Source organism: Vipera ursinii, assembly GCF_947247035.1.
Source record: "Vipera ursinii genome assembly, chromosome: 1".
Lineage (NCBI taxonomy): Eukaryota > Metazoa > Chordata > Lepidosauria > Squamata > Viperidae > Vipera > Vipera ursinii.
This window is the reverse complement of record NC_139512.1, coordinates 27,153,477-27,177,708: the sequence shown is the minus strand read 5'-3', so window position 1 is coordinate 27,177,708 and position 24,232 is coordinate 27,153,477. Positions and strand designations below refer to the sequence as shown.

The window sequence follows — 24,232 nt, the reverse complement described above, 5'->3', positions numbered from 1 at the left end:
AATTTAGCCGTGTCCCTGCCCAGAGGGACAGAGCGCTCCATTCTCTCACACCGTAATTTGGCTCCCGGATCTTATTCTCATCTCACCATTGTTCCTAGGCCAGGGGTCGGCAACCTCGGCTCTTTTATGACTCGTGGACTTCAACTCCCAGAATTCCTGAGCCAGCTATGCTGGCTCAGGAATTCTGGGAGTTGAAGTCCACGAGTCATAAAAGAGCCGAGGTTGCCGACCCCTGGCCTAGGCACACAAGCCTGTCACCTCCTCTAACTTGGCAGCTTTCATTCCCCACGTTTTCACAAGAACATCTACCGGCTGTCGTTTGTGTTTTTTTTTTATAGATCTGGCTGCTATTTCGAGCGGGCAAGCAATCCGTCTCCACTGCCAGAAACGTCCCACCCTGAGCCTCTCTGTGCCCAGAGCCCCAAGCCGACTCCCCGACCCTTCCTTTTTTTGCAAAACAGAAATTGTCAGCAAACTCTTCCTAGCAAAGAGAGTGGTGGGGATCCGATAAACGCCTGAGGGGAGGCGGGGAAAACAAACTCCGCCCCCCCCAGGCAAAAGCCGCTCTCCCCGGGGCAAGAGGCCCGCTTGCAGCCAGCGGCCACTCCCTGCTCGGGACAGCGGGCGGAAAAGAAAAAAAAAGCTCAGCCCGCCCGCCGCTTATAAGAAGGGGCTCTCGGTCTCACTCCGGCCGCGCTCCCGCCTCCTCTGCACGCCATGGAGATCTGCGTTCAGTGCATTGCGGTGGGCAGCTTCATAGCCTACCTAACCTTGCAATTCATACGCTGGATCCGAGCTGACAGCGACCTCACCGTGCAGTGGGCAGAATGGTGGGGCAAGAAGCCCGGTAAGTCACCCGCGCAATTGATTCCTTTCTGTCTGTCTCTCGCGGTCGCGCCCAACTTTTTCCGCTTCTTCTGCTTGGAGTTGGCCGCTTCCTTCCCTCGTTCCTCCCGCGCGGGGACGTGGCAGTTTCGCCAGGGCTGCGCGCGGCCCCCCCCCCGATTACAAGCAGTGAGCAAAAGGGGTGACAAAGAAGCGGGCGAGGGAGGAAGAAGCCCTTTTGCAGGCCGGGCAAACGCCAGCGGACTCCCGCGCCTTCCCTCCCCGCGCCCAGGAAGTCGAGTAAAGGCGGCGCTCTCTCCCGCCCAGCCGGCGGTTAACTGACCGCTGAAATGACGAGGATGCTGCCGTGAGATTTGTTAAAAAATTGAAGGTGAAAGCTTCCGTGACCTTGGTATCTCCCAGGTGTCGGGATTACAGAGTCTGAAACAGTTGGAAAACAGCTCTGTTTTAACCAAGCGTTTATCGGACCAGGTGGCCAAATTGCCGTTTAATTTTAATTTTAGTTTGCTGCTTTTCTTTTTTTTTAAAAAAAAAAACACCCAAAACCTCTTTTATTATTCAGTTTCGTTTTATGTTTTTGAGCATTTGAGCAAACTTTTTTTTAATTCTCTTTTCTGGGGAAGAGTGATAACGGGGAAGAGTGATAACGGCAAAAGTGACAAAGATCAAATAAAATCTGCCTAAGAAGTGGAGCCTGGGGCTGACAGATACTGGGCTAGAAAATGTCAGAGTGCAGGATGTTTGTAGCTCAAAGCTTTTAAGGAACTGGCCATGCTGGCTGCAGATATGGAAACTATAAGCCGCAACTCTTGGAGATCTCCAGGGTGTGAATAGGGTGTGTGCAAGCCCTCTTTTCTTTTCCATGCAGTATTACTCATCTGAATATTTTTTCAGGCATTGCTTCCTCATCCCAAGTAAATATGCCTAGGTTTTCAGCTTGGTGTCTAGAACACATAGCTGCATTTACCATAGTTGGAAACTGTCCTTGAGCCAGTTTACTTGTGGAAATTGGATAGAAGTGGGTTGGTCAGGCCCTTGTCAGATTTCCAGCTGAATGCTAATGGATTGCATGGGTTTTACTATCCCTTCATTTACCAGTCATGAGTTCTCTGCTTGAAAAAGCAGGGGAGAGGTGAACCCTTTTCATGACTGGTAAACAAACCCACTTCTGTTCGCAAAGTCCTGAATTAAGTGTGTGTTCAGACCCTAAGCAGTAGCTTAAGTCTCAGCGCAAGCCTGTTGTTGTTTTTGTATTAGACTATGTGTAGTGGTACTGTTTTAGGTAAATGAGTCTCCCACTTAAAGCAAGGTAGGATAAAATTTCAGGATTACAAGTCCTACGTTTTTTTAACTTAAAAACAGAGTTATACTACACATAGTCTAGTAGTTTTTACCTACTTCCTTGTAACAACACCTAGCAAAAGAGAAATGGAATCAACAATTCACCTGGTTGGCTGGGTCTACTTTTATATTGGTGATTCAGGCACACATTTACACGCTCACAGATACACAATTCATTTTCTAGGGTGACAGCAATAGTATTTATATTGTTGAAGAAAAAATCTTCACCAGGGTCCAGTCCAAGCCAGGAATAATCAAAATGGAGACTGCTTTAGAAAGACGGTTGTAGTTCAGGGGTGTCAAACTGCTGGCCTGCGGGCCTGATGCGTCATTAAGAAACCGCCCCCCCCCATTGCCGGCAATGGAGAAAAAGCTCCAATACGCTGCATAATGTCACGTGACGTCGCGAGTTTGACATGTGTGTTGTAGTTTATTGAAGAGGAGAGCCAGACAGAAAGATGGCTCTGGAAAAACTGACCACATGTAGCAGGGAGTGGTGGGTTTTTATACCTTTTGGGCTCTTGAGGCTGGCTCCTGTTTGAGGCTTGTATTTTCTGTGTCATGTACTTTGACCTGAGTCTGAGTGTGCCCTTTTGGTATTGGTGGGTTAATCCTATTATGTCTCCTGTCCTTAGAATTTGGGTGGGGAGTATGTAGATTTTAGGTGTCTTTGTCTTCCTAATAGATTCCTGGCTCCAGTCTTCCTGAATGGATTATTACTTCTGCACTTCTAAAAGCTGGCCTCTGCCTAGTTTCTGCTTGAGGGAGAGGGGCTGGGACTGGTTTCTGTTTTATTTTTAAGATATTCTCCATTACTCCTTTGGGGAAATATACTCTGGCTTTTATAATATTCCCCAAAATATTTCTTTCTCTGGATTCTTCCCACAATATAAAACCAGGTCTTGTGAACATGATTTTGTATATTACTTCATTGCATTAAAATAATTTTTGCAAATTAAGCTTGATTGGATTAAATGGAGGGTTGCTTCTAATATCCTTTTGTTTAAGCTTTAGTTAGATTGAGTTGCAGCACAGTATCTACTAATACATTTGCTAATGCCATATAGATCTTTTACTGGAGTAATTACATTTTTTTTTTTAAAAAAAAAGCCAAAGTGTTAAAAGAGAATTATAAAGTCAGAAGGAACATTAGAGGTTGTATTGTTCAATTCTTGCTCAGGGAAGGATCCATTAGACCAGACATGTCAAACTCGTGACGTCACGTGATGTATTGGAGCTTTTTCCCCATTGCTGGCAGTGGGGAGGGTGTGGTTTCCTTGTGACACATCCGGTCCACGGGCTGGCACTTTGACACCCCTGCATTAGACCATCTCTGACCAATTACATACTTGAGGATCTCCAGCAAAGAAGAACTTAACATTTCAAGTGGCAGCCTGTTCCACTGGCTGACAGCTCTTATAGTCAGGAAATTCTTCCTGGTGTGTAGCCTGAATGCCTTTCATAGTAGTTGGAGTTATAGGGAATAAGATCATCTCTTGTTCTGTGTGATAGTCCAACAGATACTGAAAGACTGCTATCATGTCTGCCCACCACTGTGTTCTAAAACCCCTAAATTTATAACAATCAAAGTCTCTGAGTAGTTTTGTCTATCCTACTTCACTTTCTGGACCCTTAGTTACTGTTTAACTGAATCCCCAGCCAAATTGGAATCTATACCTTGATACTGAAAAAATACAAAAAGATTGCACAATTGTTTCATTAGTCATTCTGATTATATTGTAAAGAAACTGAGCAATAACTGAATAATTTTTTTATTTCCTAAAATGGTTAGATAATTGCATTGCTATTTAGTTTGTATTTAGTTGTGTGCACGAACAAATTGCTGATGAAAGGCAGGAATCTAGAAACAGTTATTCCTAGTGCAATTATGAGGTTTTGCCTGAAGCATTTGAAAGACAAAATCTTTGTGTGGGTGTTAACAGTAGAGTTGATACAGTTTCATATAGACAAGCGGACAGTGTGTTGTTCAAACAGATGCTAAATTTTGTACACTTTATATTGTACAGCATCTTTTTTGTATCATTGCTTTGTTTTACATTGTAAGCTGCCCAGAGGTGATCAGGGCAACTGGTGATCCATCAGTTTGCATGTAGATTTCTTACTTCCAGAAGGAACCTTGTAACTAGCAAATCCCTGTGTTTATCCCTAACCAGTTCTTATAGTTGACAGAAAGCCAAAACCTGAGGTTATTTAATTTTGGGTAGATATAACTAATTAATTATCTCTGCTTCAGAAGTATTTACCTATAGCATATATATACAGAATAAATGTTTTGTTCCATTGCAGGAGTTTTTTCTCTAGCAGTAGCAAATCCAAATGATCCAAGGAAACTTAAATGAAAGATAAAAGAAGCAGCATCCTTTCCTGCAGTGATGACCACTAGCCAATAATTTTAAAAAGGGATAAATTCATGAAAATAACTATCAGTGGTTACTAATTAGAATGCCTGTGTACATTATTCAGTGGACTAGATTGGAAGATCCTTGAGATCCTTGAGGAAGGTCATCCAGGATTTCAAACACATGTTTACTTTAAGATTAGCAATAATATTTCAATTCATTGAACTTTGTCTGCTCAACAGTAAAAACTGAATTCACGGAACATGTCAAAACAAAACAAAAAACATCCCATGTTGGCTTTGTTGTAAATGAACTTAGTCTGTTACTTTTCCCTTCTTGTTTAGGCTGTTGGAAAGAGAAAGAGTTTTATATCAGAGTCCCTTGATAGTGTTGAAGGAAAAGTCTTTATCATGGTTCAGTCCAAGCCAGGAATAAACAACATGGTGACTGCTTTAGAAAGAAGATTGCAATTTATTGAAGAGGAGAGCCAGACAGAAAGATGGCTCTGGAAGAAAGAGAGAGCATATGTAGGGAGTGGGTTTTTATACCTTCTTGAGCCTTTTGTTTGGAGTTGTTCCCATGGCATGAACTTTGACCTGAGTCTGAGTGTGCCTTTCTGGTATTCTGATGGTGGTGGGTTAATCCTACTATGTCCCATAGATCAATCCTGCTTTCCTGGGGCTGGGGCTGTTGACTGTTGGATTATTGCTGTGAGGGATTGTTGATTCTAGGGATCTTTCTTCCTAATCCCAGTTTCCTGACTCCAGTCTTTCTGACAAGATTATCACATTTGCAATCTGCAGATTTGGTTTCTGTTTGGGATAGAGAGACTTGGGGTGGGGTTGGTTTCTGCTTTTAAAATTCTTTAGGAAAATATATTCTGCCTTTTAAATATTTCCAAAAATATTTTTTTCTCAGGGGGGGGACTGACTTCCCACAATAGTGAGATAGGTGATATATAAATTTAATAAATGAATTCTTAATTTCATTAACAAAATAATTCCTTCTAGAATATCTATATTCAAGTCTTTTTGGATAGAAATATTCAGAATGAATATTTTGAAAATTGTATCTCTTCTTAGAGATGTAGTTAGATGCATCAATTTCTGATTTTTTTATCCTGTAATTTTTTCTTTCCTTGTTTTTTTACTATATTTTTCTTGTTTCATTATTGTGTTGACACACCACTGTTTTAATTATTTAAAAGATGAAGCTCTAAAGTGAATATTAGATGGTTATATTGGAATAATATAAAACTGCCCTGATCACAAGGAATATTTTCAAGGTGAAGAAACAGTTTCCATTAAGTTGTGGTTTGCTCTTCCTTTATTTTCAATTGCACATGGTCTCTACAGATGAATCCTATGCTTTGTTACTCTTATCTGCATAGCACAAGAGTTATTGCAGTAGAAACACTTTCCTCAAGTGATGCAACACTTGAGCAGAATGTCAGAGTCAGAATGTCATCAGTCAGAGTGGCTGGTTTTGATACCTTATTAGGACAAGCTTATTGATCTGACTGGCAGAATATGATGAATGAATTGATACCTGTCTGCCATATTAACTGTCTATTGAACCCTTCATGGAAAACTGTTAACATTGGTAAATTCAGTGCCATAAAATACAAAGGGGGGGAGCCCTCATGTACAAGCTATAAAAGCAATAAGCAGAAAACAGCATTTGATTTATCAACATCTTGCATATTACCTTCCATTAAAACATTCTATGGCAGGTTTCATGATTTTTTTAACATTTAAAACTGTAGGTAAGATATGAGCTTATAGCTAAAATGAAAAGGGCCCACAGCAAATCTTTAATAAAATCATTTCTCCTGGCATCTCCCCCATCTCAAAATGATGTTGGAACCAGAATTATTAAGATAAGAATTATATTTATAATTTTCAACTAGAATTTGCTCTAAAAAGTGGGATTTTCCCCCCTAAAAGCAGTAGCCATCATTTTCACTAAACTCCCCAGAGAATTAAATGTTGGGGAGCAGACGTTTCAGAGATGCCTGGGTGGGGCAAATATGAGCAAACACTCACAGATGATCTCGGTAAACAAGAAGGAATCGTATACAAGGAGACATTCTCTGAGGTAACCTGGACCCAAGAAGCACTTAATTGATTGGCATTTTATTTTATTCATAAGTCATGTTATATATATTTTTAAATATCATGATAGTGGGAAAGGCTCAGGTTGTAGCCTTCCATTAGGCACAAAAGCCAGCTGGGGGAACTTGGATCAACCCAAATAATGGTCCAGTCTTGTGACAAGCTAGCTGAAAAACAAAATCCCTGATCTCACCATGCATTGACTAACTTTACTATAAGAACTAGGCAAGGAGACCTTGCAGCCAGGTGGAACAGATGCTAGAAAAACTCAAACAATGCCAGAAATACAAGAAACAGAAGGACTTCACTCAGCAATCCCCAAAACCTCCAGAACAATTTCATTTTTTAAAATTAATTTTTGGAAAGCTCTAAGAACACTGTTGGCCTGGCTTCAAGAGGAACACAATTTTTTGTAAGAGGGCAGTCTAATAATATCCTCCTTCAAATAAGTATGATCTGGATGGCTCACAGCAATCAAACAACGAAATTATAATAACCAATAAAAGAATAAAAGATGGCAAGAACAACAGAATGAAGCGAAGTCACTAATGCTAGTGATTTAAACTTCTAGTTGATGGTACAGGCCACATTAATCAAATCATCTGGAAGACAGTTAATTTTTTTAATCTCCATAGATCTTTATAGTTTTTAAATTCAGTGCTGTATGCAGCCCAGAGTTATTTTTATGATATTACAGGCCATATAAATTTGATAAATAAATTTTCTGTAACTCTGCCAAAAAACTGCAAGAATGTAGCCAGGGAAGTCAAGTTAAACTAGAAGGTATCATTACTTTGGACAATAGAAGGGGAATTAACAGATCCGTCCACAGCTAAATATGCATCAGAGGTGGCACACAACTGGCTCAAATGCAAGGGATTTTATCTAGAAAAATACAACTAACACCATCACAACAAACTACTGGATATTCTGTGATCAAATTCCAGGATGAGAAGTATAACTCATTCCCTCCTGTTATTAATTAAATAATTAAATAGTGCTGCATGTTATATAAAATGCTGAGTAGTCAGTACCAAGATCTGTATCACAGGGGTTGATCTTAACATTTCTAAAAACATTTGAAACAAAGAAAGAACTGAAATAATTGAATAAACAAGGAATTTTCTGGGGAATTTAAAGGTGAGAAAGTTTAGATTCCTCATTGTATAATAAATATTTTCATTAATGTTTTTGATGAAAAAATGGAGGGATCATTATTAATATTGTGATATTAGGTGGGGTTGCTACAAGACAAGAGTAGTATTGAGAAATTTCTGTATAAGTTGTAGAAATAGGTATAAAGAGTCACTATGAAATTTATTTATTTTATTTATTTTATTTTATTTTATTGCATTTATATACCGCCCTTTCCCTGAGGACTCAGGGCGGTTTACAGGGAGTTAAAAATCAACCATACAAAAGTTAAAAAACCAATTAAAAAAGATTAAACCAACCCTGTACAATTAAAAAACCCCAATTAAAATAAATTTCTCCTCAGCCTGGGCCTGAGAGCTCGAAGAGCCAGGTCTTCAGGCCCCGGCGGAATGATCGGAGGTCGGGGGCAGTCCTCAGCTCCACTGGCAGCTGGTTCCAGAGGGCAGGCGCCCCCACTGAGAAGGCCCTATCCCTGGGTGTCACACGCTGGCAATCTCTTACCGGTGGGACCCTGAGCAGACCCTCCCTGTGGGAGCGCACTGGGCGAAGGGCATTTGATGCCGGCAGCAGGTGTTCCCTCAAATACCCCGGACCCAGGCCATGTAGGGCTTTATAGGTGATAACCAGCACCTTGAATTTCACCCAGAGGGCAACCGGAAGCCAATGCAGCTCGCGGAGTAGAGGTGTTCCATGGGAGTATCGGGAGACCCCCATTACAACTTGCGCGGCCGCATTCTGCACCAGTTGAAGCCTCCGAGTGGTCTTCAAGGGCAGCCCCATGTAGAGAGCGTTACAGTAGTCCAAACGGGAGGTCACGAGCGCATGAGTAACTGTGCATAGGGCGTCTCGGTCCAGATAGGGACGCAACTGGCGCACCAGGCGAACCTGTGCAAAAGCCCCCCTGGTCACGGCTCCTATGTGATCTTCAAAATTGAGTCGTGAATCCAGGAGGACGCCCAAGTTGCGAGCCCTATCAACGGGGGGTAACACCTCACCCCCCATCGTTAGAGGTGGAATAGTCTGGTTAGCCCGAGATGCCGATATGCACAGCCACTCAGTCTTGGCGGGATTGAGACGAAGCCTGTTTCTCCCCATCCAGACCTGAACCGCCTCCAGGCACCGGGACATCACGGAGAGGGCATCACTGGGTTGGTTCGGGGTGGAAAGAAAAAGTTGGGTATCATCAGCGTACTGATGATACCCCACCCCGAAGCCACGAATGATCTCGCCCAGCGGCTTCATATAGATGTTGAACAGGAGAGGCGAGAGAACCGACCCCTGAGGGACTCCACAAATGAGAGGCCTCGGGGCGGATCTCTGCCCTCCCGTCAACACCGACTGCGAGCGGCCCTGGAGGTAGGAGGAGAACCACCGTAAAACGGTGCCTCCCACTCCTAACCCCCTGAGACGCCGCAGCAGGATACCATGGTCGATGGTATCGAAAGCCGCTGAGAGATCTAATAGGACCAGGACAGAGGAGCAACCCCTGTCCCTTGCCCTCCAGAGATCATTCACCAGCGCGACCAATGCCGTCTCTGTGCTGTGTCCGGGCCTGAAACCCGATTGGTACGGGTCCAGATAATCAGTTTCCTCCAGGAACAGAGGGAGCTGATGCGCCACCACACTCTCAACAACCTTTGCCAAAAAGCGAAGGTTGGAGACTGGACGATAGTTGTTTAAAACAGCCGGGTCCAAAGCAGGCTTCTTGAGAAGGGGTCTCACCACCGCCTCCTTCAAGGCGGCAGGGAAGACACCCTCCTTCAAAGAAGCAGTTATTACTGCATGGAACCAGCCTCGTGTTCCCTCCCGAGCCACATAAGCTAGCCAGGAGGGGCACGGATCCAACAAACAGGTGGTGGTGCTCAGTCTCCCCATGATCCTGTCCACATCATCAGGGGAAACAGGGTCGAACTCAGTCCAGATAACGTGCTCAAGACCGCCCGATTCCTCCACATCAGACTCTGCCCAGTCAGAGTCCAGGCCGGTCCGGATATGAGCGATTTTGTCCGCCAGATGATGACTAAACTCCTCGGCTCGTCCCCGCAAGGGATCCTCTCTCACCTCCTGGTTAAGGAGGGAGCGAGTCACCCTAAACAGGGCGGCCGGGCGATTATCTGCGGACGCGATAAGGGCAGCAAAGTAGTTAGACTTCGCCGTCCTTATCGCCGCAAGATAAGACCTTATAAAGGTTCTTAACTGCAATCAGTCGGATTCGGATCGGCTGGATCTCCAACCGCTCTCTAGACCTCGTCTCCGACACTTCATCTCCCGGAGCTCCACAGAGAACCATGGGGCCCAACGGGATCTGCGCCGGGTCAGAGGTCGCATGGGTACAACGCAGTCAAGTGCCCTGGCGGCAGCCGTTTCCCAGGCCTCCACCAGAGCATCGACTGGGCTGTGGGTAAGGGTGATAGGTATAGGCCCAAGCGCCCTCTGGAACCGATCCGGGTCCATTAGGCGCCTGGGGCAGAACCACCTGGTCGGTTCCGCCGCCCAGCGGCGGGGGGTGGCATAGCAGAAAACCAGCCTCAGGAGGTTAGAGAGAGAGCGAGAGAGAGAGAGAGAGAGAGAGAGAGAGAGTTATTCACTTAAGACATTACAATTAACTGCACATGTATACTGTACCTAGCTTGGTATAGTATTTGTGGTAAAGATCTTGAAATAGTAACTGAAGGAAAACTGAATAGGAACCTGTAGTATGATATGGCAGCAAAGAAAGAACAAGCAGATTTAAGGTGCACCAAATGAAATTTACTTTGGAGGCCATGAGAAGAAATTGTCCCACTTAATTGGAGTCCATTTAAGCTCACGCCTACTGCTTTAGTGACTCCATCCAGCCACCTCATTCTCTGTCGTCTCCTTCTTCTCTTGCCCTCAATCTTTCCCAGCATTAGGCTCTTCTCCAGTGAGTCCTTCCTTCTCATTAGGTGGCCAAAGTATTTGAGTTTCAACTTCAGGATCTGGCCTTCTAAAGAGTAGTCAGGGTTGATCTCCTCTAGGACATGGCTTTTCAGCCAGTGGTATGGGTACCACCTGTGGTACATTGGCCCTGGCAGGTGGTACACGACCTTCGTAGAAAAGTGGTAGTGGGGGAGGGGAATGAGCTGAACTGGTGGCAGCACCACACAAGCCTGAGCGAGAGATGGCTGGAGCTGCAGGGCTGTCAGGGCTCAGTGGAAGCGCCATGATCAGTGCTTCTTTGGGGCTGTCAGGGCTCAGCGGAAGCGCCATGATCAGTGCCAGGCTCCAGCTGGAGCTTGGCACTGATCCTGGCACTTCTGAGCCAAGAAGAAGCGCCGATCAGCTGGAATGTTGCAGCATCTCCAGGGTCTTGTGATTTACATTCAGATACTTGGCAACTGATTCATATTTATGACAGTCACAGTGTCCCAGGGTCATGAGAAGTGACCAAAACCTTCTGCAACCACACAGCAGATGGGGAGGGGGATAAAAACCAAACACCCCCCCATCCCACCCTCGCTGCCAATCCTCAACAGAAATGCTCACAACAATGAAAACCTCCGACAGGAGGAAGAGTGCTGCCAGGTGGGCAGGCAGGTGACTTGCTCGGCTGTGGCTTGGGGGCACTTTTTTCAGTGCCATTGTAACTTTGAACAGTCACTAAGCCAACTGTTGTAAGTACCTATACTTCATCACTTTTTTCCTTTTTTTCCCTTTTTTTGGTCATCAGGTTTTTGACACCTTGCTAGGCGACTGGTGGTACTCGGATGTTGCCATATCCTAAAAGTGGTACAATGGGTGAAAAGTTTGAAAAGTCCTGCTCTAGGACTGACCGGTTTGATCACCTTGCAGTCCAAGGGACTCGCAGGAGTCTTCTCCAGCACCATAGTTCAAAGGCCTTTATGATAACTGTACAAAGCTATTGAATCAAATAAGAGTGGATTTGGAATTGTTATGGTGAAAATGAATATATTACCAAAAATCTTATTTTTATTGTAAACAATACCTATAAAACTTGAGAAAAAATTCTTTGAAGATTTAAATCATTAATTTTAAAATTTATTTGGCAAGGAAAGAAAGCTAGAATTAAGATGAAAATGTTACAAGATGCCAAGGGAAATGGAGGTTTTGGAAAATCAGGGTATGAATTTATCGTGGTGGGCACATTTACAAATGCAAGGTAGATATGATAAAGATGTTAAACTGTATGTATTTTATAAGGGGCAAACTTTGTTTGATAAGATATTGTTAACTTCTGATGAGAAACTAAGAAAAATTATAATTTTTTATTAACTTTGAAAATGGAAAGCAAACAAGTTAAAGAAACAATGATAAGATGGGCAAAAGTTTTTGGATATAATACAGAATTAGAAAAAATGGCAAAATTTATGGGAAAGAAATGTCAACTTCCTACGAAGAAAATTTATATAAAATGTTTTATAGATGGTACTTGCCATCAGCAAGACTAGCAAAAATTGTTTAAAAACATGTCAGATAGACATGTGATTATAAATAGGCAAGTAGATGGAAAATGGATTCGAGGATTTTTAAGAATAAAAAGATTGTAGAGAAAATGGAAAGAGAATTAAAAGACATATGGACTATAAATGAATAAGGAGGTAGTAATATAAGTGTAATATGGGATGCAATGAAAACAGTGGTAAGAAGTTTAGGGATAAAATATTCTTATAATATAAAAAACCAAAACGATGAGGAGGAAATTAGAGAACTAGAGAGTAAATATATAGAAAGTAGAGAGAATAGGATTATGTTAGAATTATCAGCTAAAAGAAAAGAGTTGCAAAATATTGAGTTAGAGAACAAGTTCAAAGAAATCTAATTTATTTAAATAGGGAATTTTATGAAAATAGTAATAAAAAATCTAGAATGTTGGCCAGAGCCACACAAGTTAAAAAGGTAAAAAGCCTGATTGGAGTAATAAAGAACAAAAAAGGGAAAAGATATAATATGATGAGAGAAAAATTGTTGATATTTCAGAAGTTTTTTGAAAAGTTATCTAAGGAAATAAATTTGAATGAAAGTTGGGCATATATAGAAAAGAATTTAAACTGTAAAATTCAAGAATATGACAAAGAAATAATGGAATCAAAAATAGAAGAGGAGGAAGTACTGGAAGTTATTAATAAATTGAAAATAGGTAAAGCACCAGGGTTAGATGGACTAGGCGTAGAATATTATAAAAATTTTAAAGGACTATTGGTGCTGAAGATGAGGTTAATGTTTAATAAAATAATGGAAAGGGAAATTATTCCAAGTTCCTGGAAGCAATCTCTAATAGTATTGATAGTGAAACCTAATAAAGATCTTACAAACCCTGAATGGCATGGTTGTTAAGTGAACACATTGTTTGCTATGGGGTATTTTTGCAAAAACCAGAAATAAATGCCGGTTTTCAATGAGAATGTCCCAAATTGCAGCCATGTGACTGCAGGACCCTGCAAATGGCCATAAATGCGAGCTGATTGCAAAAAACCCTGAAATGCATCATATGACTGCAGGGAAGTGTATGCTGCATGCGATCATTGGAACTTCATAACTGGTTCATAAATGTCTTTTGGGGGGGAGGCTCTGTAAGAACTTCAGGCGGTCACTAAGTGACTGGCTGTAAGTTGAGGACTACCCAGCACTTTTTTTTTAGGTTTTATTACATTGCGAGCTGCTCAGAGTTGCTGTATCAATGAGATAGAAATTGACATAGAAATTTAATAAGTAAAGAATTGTTGTTGTTGTTGTTAGTTGCGAAGTCGTGTCCGACCCATCGCGACCCCATGGACAATGTTCCTCCAGGCTTTCCTGTCCTCTACCATCTTCTGGAGTCCATTTAAGCTCATGCCTACTGCTTCAGTGACTCCATCCAGCCACCTCATTCTCTGTCGTTCCCTTCTTCTCTTGCCCTCAATCTTTCCCAGCATTAGGCTCTTCTCCAGGCCCTTCTTCCTTCTCATTAGGTGGCCAAAGTATTTGAGTTTCAACTTCAGGATCTCGCCTTCTAAAGAGCAGTCAGGGTTGATCTCCTCTAGGACATGGATTTTTAGCCAGTGGTATGGGTACCACCAAGTAAAGAATGCTTGTAGTTAAATAGTAATATATTAACTTCATTATCTCTGTCATTGTGAATATCAGTCCCTAGAAGCAAGAATGCTATTTCATTTATGCCATGCATGGAGTTTTCCCACTGGCATTTAATCACCATTATGGGAAACTTTGGAACAGATGAATCTATGACTTGATCCAGTATAACCTTCCTTTTGTCTTTGTTTAAAACAAAATATCCTCATTATGTTCTTTTGTATAGAGCAATAGCAAAAACAAGATCTCCTCCATTATGTGCAGATAGGCCTTTCTGTTTTCAGAATAAAGCTATGTATTCCAGAGCATATACAGGCCTAGTAACTTGTTGCGAAAGATATAGATAGATGTTTGGCAGACTTTCTTGTTTGCTTTGTTGCGTGCAAATTTTGAAAATACCGTAGGTTCTTTTTGTTGATACAGCAAAGTCCTTGGGGATTTATGTTTGGGCAAATGATACATAGTTAAAGTCAATGACGTTTCTAGGAAGATTGTTTTCTGTGAACTACCTCCTAGTTTGATTTTTGCGTAAGTTCACTTTCCTCGGCTGTGTAATGATGAACTGGCCTGTGCTGTGTGCGCATCAGCAGCCTCTGAATATGTTCAAGGCAAGAAAGAATGTTGTCCCTTTAAACAGAAATGTATTTATGATGGTTGAGGTTTTGTGGAGTTTAGTCAGAAAAAGGTATGATTAGTCTTCAAATATCTTATGATACTACTATCTTTGGTTTAATATTTATATTGTATTTTTAAACTTTTGTTAGGAACCTTAGAGTTGCATTTGTGATGGATGGCCAAGTACATGGATTTAGATAAGTAAATAAGAATTTGGCTAACAACCAGTCTCTTGTTTGCAGATGTGTACATATTCATGAAAGTTTCTATTGAACACCTGATGTAGGAGATGATCTTCATTATGATCTTGCTGAGCCCGAGGGAGGGGTCAAATGTATCATCAGCCACAAGTCCCTTTGTGCTCACAAGAGATCCAAGTCTAGCCCACCTTGAATTCTGTTGACTCTTATTTACCACCATTAGTAAATTGCTTTGACCATTAGTAGTTCATATTCTTGAGGAGAGCATTAGCATGCACTAAATCTTATGTTCACTTGTAGTGCTTGGACTCCTAATTTACTGTGCTTGACACCTCTTCTTATAATCTTTTTTGGTATTTTTTTTTATTCCCCAGAAAAGGAGCTGCCTAAGAAAGTTGTCTGGGTGACTGGTGCCTCCAGCGGAATTGGAGAAGAGTTGGCCTACCAGCTGGCCAAAATTGGATCATGGCTTGTGTTGTCGGCAAGAAGAGAAAATGAATTGGAGAGGGTGAAAAAGAAGTGTCTTGGTAGGAGCTATTCTAGAAGCTTATATATGCATTTTTTTCCTTAACTAGGTCGCAAGAATTGCAAATAAAATTACACAATAAAAATTAGTATGCCCTTTGGCATATCTATAAAGAGCTGTGCTAATTCCAGTTAGGTTTCTACAGAATCTTCCTGATCTTTCCTGGTCAAGTAAACTAGTCTAGTATTCAGCTGGGATGCTACCCAAAAACCCTGACACAGTAAGCAAGAATGGAAAATAAGCAACAGCAAACCATTTTGATAATGGTGCCAATTAAACTTGGCAATTATAGAAGGTTTCATGCTAAAAAGATTAGGAAAAATTGAATTATCAGCGGACAGCTTATTGACAATAAGATTATTTTGTCATCCTGATATTGTTCATGCTTTAGGCTGGTTGAGCTAGACTGCAGTTGCATAGGTGTTTAGCTTATCCAAGTTTGCTTCCCTTTCTTGATATATAGCCAAGTGGAGCAGAGAGGAAAGTCTTGGTGTTTTGTAAGGCTATCTCGCAAAACCAATGTTGCACATTAGTTTTGCTCAGCTCCAGAAAGGCGCCAGATTAATTATCTTTGTTTGACTTATGGCAAGCGATTTAATCATTAACAGATGCCATCATATGTAATCCATGACTTGAATTCTAATGTATTGCTGTAGGAAACAAAGGGATAGGGTCAAAGGAATCTATAGCATTTCAAAATCACTAGTTTCACTAAAAAAAACCCAACAGAAATCATAAACCTCAGATAATCCTACAATATTAACTTTTGTCAAATAAAGTTAGTGCTCGGAGCTGTTAGAGCATCTTGTTTGTGTCTTTTTTGGTTTCACTGTGAGAGAGGGAGCCTTGCACACCTGCTTCCAAATAAAGTTGCTCTGAAACCACGGGTTCTCAAGTCACACCCCACAGATACCTCTCCAGCATGTGGTTGCCCCACATTCTGCTGCTACTGAAGTGAGATATGAAAATAGCATAGTAAGCTTTAAAATTCACTGAGAGGAAGAGAAACCTAACTTTCCTTCCAAATTCTGGGAAAACAGAACATCTAGGTTTAACTCATGTGCAAGTTGGACCCAACCTGCAGTTCTCTCTTCCTCAAAATTTTAATTTTAAACACTCCAGCAAAAAAAGTCCAACTTTTTAAAGCAAGAATGTGCAAAACTCTCTTTCTTTCCCAGAGTGTGCCAGTTTAGTTGTTCATGGACAGTTTGTAATTTTTTGGACGTAGACCTAGAACAGGAAATAATTCACACTGTTTTAGACAATTTACTGCTGGAAAATTATGAAAATCCCCTAGAATGGGTAGATTGGCATGCTCTAGGAGTAAACCAAAATATTCTGGGGAACATCCAAGCATTCTCTCAAAAGAAAGCAAAGTTTTCTAAACAACCTCTTTAGATAACTGCTGCTTTTACTCTGGGGTTTTGCAGTGGGAGAAGAAGTGTGATTGAGACTTATGTGAAAGTGGATTTTAAAATCACAGGCTACGAGAAGGACACGGAAAAAGTTGTTACATTGCACATACAAAAGAAATCAACTAATATCCTAATAATCAAAAGGGATATACAAATAACAAACCAAGGAAATGACCTGGATAGTTTTCTCATATTGGATTTAGAAAAGCTTTGTTAAAGTTTTGAAGAATTCTGTGAGAATACTTTTTATTCTTTCCAGCCCAATGTGCCTGTGTGATAACTCTCTGAAAGCCAAACCAAATGGGAATACATTTGGTGTGTTAAGGAGAAGCTAGTAAAAAGTAGTTTAGTTCCAAAAATGGGATGGATCTGAATCCTCTGATCATCCCTATTGGAGAAGGGAGCACACAGCAGCTCTGCATGTTGCTGATTTTTCCATTCTAAGCCTCGTCTCCTCCCTCTCAGATACATGCCTCAGTGTGGACCTATGTATTCCCACCTTATGCTTCCCGCACATGCATATGCCAACATAGCCACTGCCAGTGAAGAATGACTGAAATCCAGTTCTGCCTGCTTTCCTTACCTTGCTTAAATTACAATATAATGAGCTTACAAAAACTCTCCTTACTCTTATAGATAAGCGGGGAGCTATATAAAAGCCTGGATGAATCTGTGCAGAAAAGGGGAATTTCCCCAGTCTCATACCCTTCAGACATGTTAGACTGCAGTTCCTCCTATCTTCAGTTCACATGACCTCTGTTGGGCAACAGGCTGAGAAAAGCAGCTCTAGAAATTACTTTTGCCTTCTGAATATTTTTTAAGGGATAATAGTTTGGTTTTTCATGGAGAGAATCACATCCCTCAGGGGCCTGGCCAAGAGCCAAAAGTGATCACACACTCATATTCTCTTTCAGATGCCATCTTTTCTGTTTTCTGACACTAGGCAGTTCCTCCAAAATACCAGGGAAGGGACGAATCCCTTGTTGGATTTCAGAAACCATTTCTGCAAAGTGGTTTTAAAAATAGGCCAAGGGTCACATGCAATCAATCTGAGCAAAGCAGGTTTTTCAATCCCGATTTAACAGACATCGTGTTCTGAAGGGCTGAAAAATATATTTGAAGTAAACCCGAGGGCCCCAATAACAATATGTACTATGCTAACTTGGCACATTAGTTAGGGGGGAAAAGTTATACTATCAACGAGGTACAAATTGTCAAGGGCATGATTTCCAAGTTGCAACACAGTGCTGTGAAAGCTGCATTTTTAAACTATGGTGCTGGAGAAAACTTATTTATTATTTATTAAATAAATGTATATAATTGCCCAACTCACATATAGGTGACTATGCAACTTACAATTTTTTTAAAAAATCCATCATATAATAAAAACCCATTTTAAAAAAAACCATCTCCACCACCCATGGCAGCAACAATACAATCAAGTCTGCCACTTGATTGTGGTCTCCACTCTAATCCGCCACTCTATTTGTGGTCCCCAGGTCCTCTTGCAAACCCATGTTTTTAGGGCCTTTTGGAAAAGCAACAGGGTGGGGGCCAACCGTAGCTCAAGAGGAATGATATTTTATAAAGATGATTGAGAATAGCTTGAGTTGCAGGAAGAACAAATCACGCAATACCAAAGAGATCTTCACTGGGAGTGCAAATAGTGAAACCTGAGCGTAAATATTGGGGTCACTATGCAAAGACAAGTCATCAGAGAGACTGTTCAGATAAGATAGAATAAAATTGGAAAACAGAGCAAATGGAAAATAAGTGGACTAAATGCAGTCACAAATGACAAAATCATGAATTAAAAAAACCCTCAAAAGAAGCACTTAATGGCCGAATGATGCCCATCAGACCAGGAAAAGTCAGAGGTGTGTGGAAAAATTGAGCATTACAAGGGGAGGGAGGAGAGGAGAAATTTGGGTGCCCCTTTCTGTATGCTGAGCTGTGTTTATGAGGTGGGATGGAGGGAAGATCCATTATTTCTACAAGACATTTTACCATTTTCCCTTTAGAGATCAGCAGCCTAAGTGATAAAGATATCCTCATTTTGCCACTTGATTTGACTGAAAGGGAATCCCATGAATCTGCCACAAAGACAGTCCTTCAGCATTTTGGAAGGGTAAGTTTCATTTTTTTTGAGAGAGAGGGGGGAGGGAGAGAAGCAGGGCAAGAAACACACATATCCTTGGGGCAATTTGTATTGGGATGAAATCTAGCATCACAGGATGATTTGTGTTTGTTTTGGAATACAATTACCCTGGTTTAAAGGGTTCAATGTGTCTGAGAGGGAACATGAAAATGCAGATATGTGTGAGAAGCCCTTTCATATATCCCAGACAATGATTTATTTTTATTTTTTTATTTTAATCCCATTTATATCCCGCCCTTTTCCGAAGACTCAGGGCGGCTTACAATTTAAGCACAAACCAATGTGCTTAGCAGTAGCCTTCATTCTATGTATATGCCTGCTTATTAGGGCTTTCGGGGGCCCCCAAGCGGCATTATTACAAAGTCAGCTTATTGCCCCCAACAATCTGGCTCCTCATTTTACCTACCTCGGAAGGATGGAAGGCTGAGTCAACCTTGAGCCTTGTGGGATGCGAACCTGCACTAATTGCAGGCAGCTGGTGTTACTTAAGGAGGCATTAGCCCACTGCTCCACCAAGCACATAACGAGCTGGGGCTTCAGAAATTCAAACATACAGTTAGTTGAGGTCTTGAAACTAGCTGAGTTCTTGCATTCTGAGTCCAGAGTCATTTCAGTTCTTGATGCTGACAAGTGGTAATTTAACTAATTTTTCCTTCATTTCCTTTCTTTAAAAAGATTGACATTTTAGTGAACAACGGTGGACGTTCTCAGCGTTCTCTTTTCGTAGATACAAACGTTAGTGTTTATAACGCTATCATGGAACTCAATTATCTGGGCACCGTCTCCTTAACTAAATTTGTCCTGGACCACATGATTCAAAGGAAGCAGGGAAAGATTGTCACGATGAGCAGCGTCATGGGTATCATGGGAGCTCCCTTAGCAACTGGATATTGTGCCAGCAAACATGCTTTGCAGGTAAGTCTCTTTTCCATCTGTTTTGGTCAAGTGAGGTTCCCAGAATGTGTTGTGAGTGCAACTCCAAGAAGTTCCCCTGCTAGCATTCATGAAGCTGTAATTCCATGATATTTGCGAGATGCCAGGAAGACTATGTTTTAGGATTATGTACAGTAGTAATTGCAACCAGAGAACTTGATGATGTTTGAAAGGCCCTATACGCGGTGGCTCAGTGGGTTAGGACGCTGAGCTTGTTGATCAGATGGTCGGCAGTTTGGCGGGTTGAATCCCGAGTGCCACGTGAGCGCCTGTTACTCGTCCCAGCTTCTGCCAACCTAGCAGTTCGAAAGCACGTAAAAATGCAAGTAGAAAAATAGGGAACACTACAGTGGAAAGGTAACAGCGTTCTGTGCGCCTTTGGCGTCTAGTCATTCCGGCCACATGACCACGGAGACGTCCTTGGACAAGTGCTGGCTCTTCAGCTTTGAAACAGAGATGAAAAAAAGTTGGAAACGACTAGCACGCATGTGCAGGGGAACCTTTACATTTACCTTTTATACTTATATTAAGGCTTGTTAGGCCACAAAGATTTGGTTAAGAGAAGAGACCCCAGTATTAATTCTGTTTCCCCTGGACTATGTTGCATTTATATCTGGGCAGTTCATATTAGTCCTATAGGCTAATCAGCAACAATAAAGAAATATATCACCTTGAGCAATATATCTGGGCTGTTCTTCGTATTATGAAATTCAAATATATACAGAAAGTTGTGACATGATCACTTTTGTTTATTTTTGCACAACTCTGTAGATACTTGTGTCAGATATCCAGTAAAAACAGTACACATATTTAAAAAATGCTGGTTTGTGTAGATTGAAGTACTGAGTACTAAGCAGCAGTTGTGTTTACCTGTCAATTAAAATTGACCAGAATTCAGTGGCTGTAATAATTTAAGATTAGCAACCGGAGGTTTCAGAATGGGGTTGCTATATCTAAGTTGTAACAGGGTTGAGTGACTAAGCGATACCAGCAAAGAAATATAGAAAATAGTCTTTGTTTTGCTATGATCTAGTGTATACTTAGGGACGTGGTGGCTCAGTGGGTTAGGACGCTGAGCTTGTCAATCAGAAGGTTGGCAGTTTGGCGGGTCAAATCCCGAGTGCCGCGTAACAGAGTGAGCGCTTGTTACTCATCCCAGCTTCTGTCAACCTAGCAGTTTGAAAGCACGTAAAAATGCAAGTAGAAAAATAGGGACCACTATGGTGAGAAGGTAACAGCGTTCCATGCGCTCCTTGGTGTCTAGTCATGCCGGCCACATGGCCACGGAGACGTCCTCAGACAAGCGCTGGCTCTTTGGCTTTGAAACAGAGATGAGCACCGGCCCCTAGAGTTGGAAATGACTAGCACGCATGTGTGGGGAAAGCTTTACCTTTACCTAGTGGATACTTGGATTTTTATAAGTTAATTATGGTAACCCTACATCAAATCTGGCTTCCTGAATACAACCAACAGACCTTTTTCTAGCTTGGGAGATATTGGTACTTGGTATCGAGTTTCACAGCATGGGATTCAGAAAAACATTTTTTTTTACAAAGGGAGATCAGTTTTAGCAGTCATTATCCAGAATATAAAATAGATAAATGAAGAAAAAATGGAGAAGCCAAATAGATAAAACACAGATAAGCTTATATAACATTCCATCTTAAATCTTATTACGGATCCCTTAGTGAAACCTTGAAACTTGATAACAAAAACTTATGCAACATTGTAGGTTGTGTTTATAATTGCATATGTATGCAGTTACAATCTTTGAGGCACATGATAGTTAATTCTCTTCATGGTTGTGGAGACCCTTCTATTAAAATTACTGTTGCTTTTTCTTAGGGCTTCTTTAACTCTCTTCGGCCTGAGCTTGCTGATTATCCTGAGATAAGTATAATCAATATCTGCCCAGGGCCTGTCCAGTCACAGATTATCCATAATGTCTTTACTGAAGAAATTTCAAAGGTAGGAAATTATTTTATCTCCCCTTTATTATTTTTACAAATAACTCAAGATCGTGAACATACCCAATGGTCCTTCCTCTTCCTATTTTCCCCACAATGACCCTGTGAGGTGAGTTAGGCTAAAAGAGTGACTGGCCCAAGGTCACCAGGCTGACTTTCATGCCTAAAGTAGAACTAGAACTCACAGTCTCCTGGTTTCTAGACCAAACTGATTGAAATGACTTAAAGGACAATGAACTCTGGACTCATAGTTAGGAATGAAAAGAAATGAAATCTGCTCTGGTTAATTATTGCCCTGTTCCTTGATTGCTGATGATAGTGCAAGAGAGGCCAAACCTGGGCCCCTAAGTTGTGATTGCAGTTATTTGCTAAGACCATTATTTTGTCTGCCTAGAGACATGTGCACTGTTAAATGCTGTTTAACAGGAAAGTGATGCCCATGGAATTTAATTCAACCAATGGTGCGCTGGCATTCTTTAACAGCATATCTATTCCTAATTTGTAACTTGAAATTTTGTTGTTCTTGTTCTGATTTTGAGTTTTAGTTTTTCCTTATGATGGCAAAAGGGAGAAGGGAATTTTCATTAGAGCTTCATTAGGAGAAGGAGCCTTGGTGGAGCAGTGGGCTAATGCCTCCTTAAGTAACACCAGCTGCCTGCAATTAGTGCAGGTTCGCATCCCACCAGGCTCAAGGTTGACTCAGCCTTCCATCCTTCCGAGGTAGGTAAAACGAGGACCCAGATTGTTGGGGGCAATAAGCTGACTTTGTAATAATGCTGCTTGGGGGGGGGGGGGCAAAAGCCCTAATAAGCAGGCATATACATAGAATGAAGGCTATTGCTAAGCACATTGGTTTGTGCTTAAATTGTAAGCCGCCCTGAGTCTTCGGAGAAGGGCGGGATATAAATGGGATTAAAATAAAAAAATAAAAAATTAGAAGTTCTGTAATGTCAAGAAGCTAATTTTTAAAGGAGGGGCACAGAGATTAATTGGCTTGGTGAGATATATTTATAGCACATTCTGATTTTCTCTAATTTTCTATTGTGTATTCACCTCATCTACCAGGTTAATCAAAACGTTGGGGACCAATCTCACAAAATGACAACTCAGCGCTGTGCTCGTTTAACCCTGGTTAGCATGGCTAATGATGTGAAGGAAGCCTGGGTCAGTGACCATCCCTACTTGGCAATTTGTTACATGTGGCAGTATGCGCCCACCTGGGCATGGTGGCTATTGAACAGCATGGGAAAGAAACGGATAGAGAACTTCAAGAGCGGAGTGGTATGTTCTTAAAATAGAATTTATTTCCTATCCTGGTATCATTTAAACCAACTAAATTGGCTGATTTGAGAAGGCAATAAGTTATACAAAATGCCAAATTTATATCTCCAGGTTTAAGTCTCCTTGCAAGAAATTGATATTTTGGCTCTATATACCTGCATGATATAATACCTGCATGATATAAATGCATATGCCTGTTTGTTTGGACTGGACATTTATGGGAAGGCCAAACACGAAGGTTCCTGTTTTGAAGATTAGGTACACAATCTGAAAGCTGTATACATATGTTTTTGTGTACATTCCAGAACATATCCTCTTGTTCCAGTTCCAGATCTTTGGCTTTCTCAGAGGCTGCAGTGCAGATGTATACAACTCCTATTGCTTTATGAATACACTGGGCTTTGCCCAACATACAGAGAACTGCATTTTATCAATGCTTGGGACTGGGATCCAGTTAATTTAATTTTTGAAATAGTTGAGGGTTTGTGGGGTAATTAGCCTCTTGTGTCCTTATGCAGTTTTCCTCTTAAACCTGCAAAATGCAAAAGAGAGAACAGACCACATTTTTGGCTATCTATTCTGTAAAGCACCAGATTCCCCAACTGCCCAGTGGTGGTGGGTTTCACTTTTCTTTCCACTTTGGATAAGTGACAGAATATAATCTGGAGCCCTATTACAGGTCAAACCATCAGTCTTCCCATCATATGCATTGAGCTCTTCCCAAGAACTAAAATTATGATCATGGTTTGTTGCACAGTCAGAAGTTATTATTCATTAGAATTTGCTATCCAACTTTTATTCCTTTCAGCCCCATTGGGAAGGCATTTCAAAGTTTAAAGAACAATATTACCACTTTCTGATGTAAACAGAAGGTGGTTATTTGATACAAGTACAGAATCAAGGCAGACCAGATTTTTTTTTAGTTGTCTCAAAAGTATATTCTGGAAATTTGCAAAGCCAAGTTCATAGATTATCCGAGCCAAGATGCTAAATACGGCATTTAAACCAGATGTGATCCTTCCACCCCAGGATTTTTAACATGCTTTAATTCCAGACACAAATGTTTTATTTAATGAAATGCTAGATTCAAGATTTCATACTTTAATATTTAAAAAAATGTAGTCCTAGGAGGTGTATTGGATTAGCTAAGCCTTAAAATGTTGCAGCTCACTAGTTTTGTATGGATTACATGTTATCACAATTTTATATTGTTTTAAAGCGAATAATTGAGTGGGAATTGCACGTTAATGGCACTTATTTTTTGCTATTT

At 41.2% G+C, this 24,232-nt stretch overlaps 2 protein-coding genes across 2 annotated transcripts in view; one reads left to right on the top strand and one right to left on the bottom strand.

The window, feature by feature from the left end:
* Window positions 1-556: 556 nt before the first annotated feature.
* DHRS7 (dehydrogenase/reductase 7) overlaps window positions 557-24,232 on the top strand; it is a 24,463-nt gene continuing 787 nt past the window's right edge. The window contains exons 1-6 of the mRNA XM_083370313.1: window positions 557-847; window positions 15,057-15,209; window positions 18,645-18,751; window positions 19,457-19,696; window positions 21,560-21,682; window positions 22,747-22,962. Coding sequence (XP_083226439.1) covers window positions 718-847; window positions 15,057-15,209; window positions 18,645-18,751; window positions 19,457-19,696; window positions 21,560-21,682; window positions 22,747-22,962 — 969 coding nt within the window. The 5' untranslated portion in view covers window positions 557-717. The remainder of the gene's footprint in view (window positions 848-15,056; window positions 15,210-18,644; window positions 18,752-19,456; window positions 19,697-21,559; window positions 21,683-22,746; window positions 22,963-24,232) is intronic.
* The window catches only part of PCNX4 (pecanex 4), a 25,063-nt gene continuing 23,794 nt past the window's right edge, over window positions 22,964-24,232 (bottom strand). Inside the window, exon 12 of the transcript XR_014493381.1 lies at window positions 22,964-23,494. The gene's annotated coding sequence lies outside the window, so the exon portion shown is untranslated. The remainder of the gene's footprint in view (window positions 23,495-24,232) is intronic.